Raw genomic sequence first — 4,832 nt, 5'->3', positions numbered from 1 at the left:
TGGTTAATTTTCATAGCATTTTATTTATTATTACTTTTGTCAGAGTCAAGTTATTTCTGTGACCATTGTGTGTTTTTCTTTCATTAACCGAGGGGTACCAACAATTTTGTCCACGTGTGTAAGCACTTATACTTATACACTTATACACTACAATAAGCAAAAACAGTGCATGCCTGTTTTTATACATTCAGTTGGTTGAATAAAGAAATAAATAATGAAGTGACTTAATATGAACATAGAATAATTCTGATGGTAAAATTAGTTACTGCATGGAAAACAGGCTACACTGCCAAGACTGAATAGATTAATTTTACAGTTTTTATTTTTTATGTAATTATTTATTTCATGTTTATATGTTACTGGGAGTCTAGTCTGATGTAGTCTGATCTAGCATTTATGTAATCTAAAATGTGCCACTCCAAATGCAGTGTTACGAGAAATGGTAGGCAAAAAACATTTCGAAAATCACCCAAAATTCCAAACCACTGTTTATAACGGAGGTACGGACACCAGCGTCAACATCACTTATTGAAGCATGCAGGTTCTTCATGATGCCAAGCAGCATTAAATTGTTCAGCATGGCACAACATGCCACACAGAATTTTAACAGTACTTCACTATACTTCTTTATACTTCTTCTTACTTATTGAAATAATAATTTATCAAACAATGGAATAAATGATTTAGTAACAGGGTATATACTATTATAAATAGTAAAGTGGTTACATGGTATCCATGCTAATTGCACAAATGTATTTTAATACATTTAAAGAGATCTAAAGAGAAATAACAGAAATAGATCTATCTAGACAGAAATAGATCTGTCTAGCTAGCTTTAATACAGGTTCCACTAGTCTAAGTATCTAGATTGACCTATTGAGCATTATCAGCTTTTTAGGTTGGAGATCATGTTCATAGGTGTTACATCAGAGAGAGCTTTAAGCTGTGTGGTGTTGAAGCTCTGTGTAGTTTAATATTATGATCAGCATGACTTTTCTCTTCAAACAACTGCAATAATAAAAGTGTGAATATTTCTAATGAGGTTCACTTTATTTAACATAACATTTTAACAGAGGATCTAAAAGAATTCACTGTCAATTATATGATAACAGAAACTCCAGAGGGGGCAAATACTTTTTCACAGCACTGTGTGTACATACAGTCATATACAGTCAATGAGGTCAAAATGACACCAGGTCTGCTCCTCATTATTTTATAGTGGGACAGAAATCTGACCTCACTGACCTTCTCAGTCTTCCACTCCATTGTGACATCACACTGATGATGTCACAGTGGCTCCTATAAAAGGCAGGGTTTCTCCCTCATTGGCTCAGTTAGGATTCAGCAGCTCCAGCAACAGTTGAATTCTGCGTTGACAGTAGTCTGATAGTCTTATCTAGAACGGCTTTCATTAGAACCAGTTACACAGGTTCTAGATCTGCTTCTCACAGAGGACAACTGCAAACGATGGATACCGACAGAGTCCTGAAAAGCTTTGGCTTCACAGTGTTGAGCAGCATCGGAGAAGGCAGTTTTGGCAAGGTTAAGCTTGCCAAATCCAAAAGGCACCCCAACAAGGTTGCCATTAAAATAATGGACCCCACGAAAGAGGAGGATTCTGAATTTGCTTCTAAATATCTGCCCCGGGAAATAGCCATTCTAAAAAGAGTTAGGCACCTTCATATTATTCAGGTGCACGAAATTTACCAGATGCCCAACAAACAGGCATTTATTGTGATGGAGCCTGCCATCATGGATCTCAGTGAAAAGGTACAGGAGCTGGGCTTCATACCCATGGACCAGGCCAAAAAATGGCTCTCCCAACTCCTCAGTGCAATGATCTATTTGCACCAGCAGGACATCGCTCATCGCGACCTTAAGTGTGAAAATGTTCTGCTGATGGCTGACAACCAAGTCAAGCTGACTGACTTTGGATTTGGGTGCTTTTCCAGAGGCTTCCCGGACCTAACTGACACAACTTGTGGCACTCTTTGCTACACTGCACCTGAGGTGCTTGTGGGTGATCGCTATGATCCCAAAAAGAGTGATGTGTGGAGCCTGGGCGTCATGCTTTTTGTTATGGTCACCGGGGAATTACCCTTTGACGATAACAGTTACCACAGTCTCATACGTGCTCAGAAAGAACCCTGTAAATATCCAGATAGTATTGCTGTAGAGGAGCCCTGTCGTGCCATCATCACATACATGCTAGACTACAATCCTTTGACTCGGCCTTCGATGACAGAAGTGGCACATCATCCTTGGGTGCAGGCGAGGCGAGACAGGTTAGTAAACCATCATGCTGAAACTGGAGTAAGTTCCAGGTTTATATATAATAAGTACATTTTGATAGAGTTTATTTTTCATTTCATTTAAATTAATTCTTTTATTTCATTTTTGTTGTGAAACAGTTTCCGCCTGGCGCTAAGAAACAGTCAGAAGAAGAAGGTAAGTCTTAAAACAAATAGGTTCGTTGTGACCACCGTTGACAATGATGGAGGAAGTTTTGATAGAGACCTCAGCTCAGTCCAGGCAGACGACAGCAGTAGAGCTTGTGCAAGTCCAACTTGCCGAAGCGTAGAGGTTGTGGAGGAGGAGTATGGCTGCTCCTGCTGTAGTCCCTTTGGTGCTGCAGTGAAAAGGGCAGCTAATACTTATGTTCTTGCACCAATTCTTAAAGCCTCCCGGTCACTTCGACAGAAAATGAGGAAGATGTTCAGGGGGAACTCTGTGGTGCATGGTGACTCCTCCTCTGCTCAGCAGGGTATGTGCCATTCTGCTGCCTCTACAGAAGCTCCTGCTTGTTCAGGTTTTGAGCAGAGATGTGAAGATGTGACTACAGATGTCCTGCTCGGTGGGCAGTTAGTGGAAACAGAAGCTGTGGAGGCACAGCCCACAGTGAGGCAGGAAAGATTCTCCATGTTTAAGGTATGTGAGTCAGGTATTGAGTAATCATGACAGCACCAGATTGTCTACCACTAAATCGCCATAAAATATTGGTCAGAAATGATTCAGTTGATCAATCTGGATCATGTTGTTCCTCCAACAGATCCTGAAGAAGGCAAAAAGGTTTAACACCCTGTAGATGTCCATCACAGCTCCCAGGAATGATGTCGTACTGGCTGGTTTGATTCTGAAGGGAAAATCCCGCTCCATGGGCTGGTGGTTGAAGCAGAACCTGTGCTCCCACAGCCCAATGTGATGCAGGACATAAGGAGACCGAAGCTTCGGCTCCCCTTTAGATAGACAAATTGAAGTGCAACTGTAAGGTACGCTGGGTAAGGTGGGTAATCTGGAGGAGCGCCTGGAGGACAGAGCCTGGAGGACAGAGCCTGGAGAAGCAAGCCTGGAAAAGAGAACCAGAAAGAGACAGCCTGAAGGAGGGTGCCTGGAGGAGAGTGCCTGGAGGAGCATGCTTGGAAAATCAAGCCTGGAGGAGCATGCTTGGAGAATCAAGCCTGGAGAAGCAAGCTTGGAGGAATAAAACTGGAGGAATGTGCATGGAGGAGCGAGCAAGGAGGAACATACCTGGAGGAACAAGCCTGGAAAAGCGAACCTGCAAAAGACAGCTTGAAGGAGCATGCCTGGAGGAGCGTGCCTGGAGGAGCAAGTCTGGAGGAGTGTGCCTGGAGGAGTGTGCCTCAAAAATTGAGCCTGGGGAAGCAAGCCTGGAGGAACATGCCTGGAGGAACATGCCTGGAGGAACATGCCTGGAGGAACAAGCCTAGAGAAGCAAACCTGGAAAAGCGAACCTGAAAGAGACAGCATGAAGGAGCATGCCTGAAGGAGCATGCCTGGAGGAGCGTGCTTGGAGGAGCGTGCCTGGAGGAGCGTGCCTGGAGGAATGTGCCTGGAGGAGCTTGCCTGGAGGAACAAGCCTGGAGAAGCGAAACTGAAAGAGACAGCCTGGAGGAGCATGCCTGAAGGAGCGAGCCTGGAGGAACATGCCTGGAGGAGCGTGCCTGGAGGATTGAGTCTAGAGGAGTGAGTATTGAAGATAGAGCCTGAATTTATTTAATAAATTACCAAATGTCAAGTTGTGCATGTGAGTCAGAACAATTACAATTTTCAAATACAATTACAAAAACAATTTTCTACTCTTTTAAAATACAAGTTTCACATTCATGCATGTAGGATTTTTTTATTCCAGCATAACTTTACTCCGAGAACCTGGTTACCGGGAACTGAAGGTTAAATGCGTCAGAATAATTATTGATTTCATCTGATTTACGAAGAATTTTAGTAATGTCTGAAATTCTTCAAACATGAATACCCAAAGATCATCATTAAGAGTCATCTTATCATTATGCTCTTAAATACAGGTTAGAATAATAAACAGTGCAAAGCAATAAGCTATTTTTTCTGTTGGTCACACAGGTGAATTTAATGGTACACAATAACCTGAGCTGCATGATCCAGTTAGACAATGAATAAAGTATAAAGAAAAAAACTACATATGAATTACAGGAGATACGGTACTTGTCTGACTGCATTGTGCCAAGTGTAAAGTTTGGTGGAGGGGGGATTATGGTGTGAGGTTGTTTTTCAGGAGTTGGGTTCAGCCTTAGTTCCAGTGAAAGGAATTCTTAGTGCTTCAGCATACCAAGAGATTTTGGTCAATTTCATGCTCCTGTCATGGCTGAGGGACGAACACTCGCCAAGATGGGTCCAATGCAAGGACTATTATTAACTAAAAAGGAGTACAACACAAGCAAAGAAGCAAACAATGCAGCAACTAAAGGGACTAAATATTAAAACAAAGTAAACTCGGCAACCAAAATGGGCGAACACAAAAGCACACCTGAGACCGGGGGGGCTCTGGGAGCTGGGCT

At 42.5% G+C, this 4,832-nt stretch overlaps 1 protein-coding gene across 1 annotated transcript; it reads left to right on the top strand.

Annotated features, from left to right (window-relative positions):
• The first annotated feature begins 1,467 nt into the window (after nt 1-1,467).
• Nucleotides 1,468-3,728, top strand: LOC140554970 (testis-specific serine/threonine-protein kinase 6-like). Its single transcript, XM_072678573.1, has 4 exons — nt 1,468-2,285; nt 2,412-2,448; nt 2,701-2,928; nt 3,243-3,728. Exons 1-4 carry the CDS (start codon nt 1,468-1,470, stop codon nt 3,726-3,728), a joined length of 1,569 nt encoding a protein of 522 aa, XP_072534674.1.
• Nucleotides 3,729-4,832: the final 1,104 nt, after the last annotated feature.

The sequence above is a fragment of the Salminus brasiliensis genome, chromosome 1 (genome assembly GCF_030463535.1).
Source record: "Salminus brasiliensis chromosome 1, fSalBra1.hap2, whole genome shotgun sequence".
Taxonomy (NCBI): Eukaryota; Metazoa; Chordata; class Actinopteri; order Characiformes; family Bryconidae; genus Salminus; species Salminus brasiliensis.
Note: the sequence above shows the minus strand (reverse complement) of the source record. Positions and strands in the feature narration are given on the sequence as shown.

Bases quoted from the DNA above. Each gene is read 5' to 3' on its own strand.
- LOC140554970 (XM_072678573.1), top strand. From the start codon at position 1,468: ATGGATACCGACAGAGTCCTGAAAAGCTTTGGCTTCACAGTGTTGAGC. The intron at 2,286-2,411 runs GTTAGTAAACCA...GTTGTGAAACAG, and splicing joins GTGCAGGCGAGGCGAGACAG to TTTCCGCCTGGCGCTAAGAA. The intron at 2,929-3,242 runs GTATGTGAGTCA...GCTCCCCTTTAG, and splicing joins AAAGATTCTCCATGTTTAAG to ATAGACAAATTGAAGTGCAA.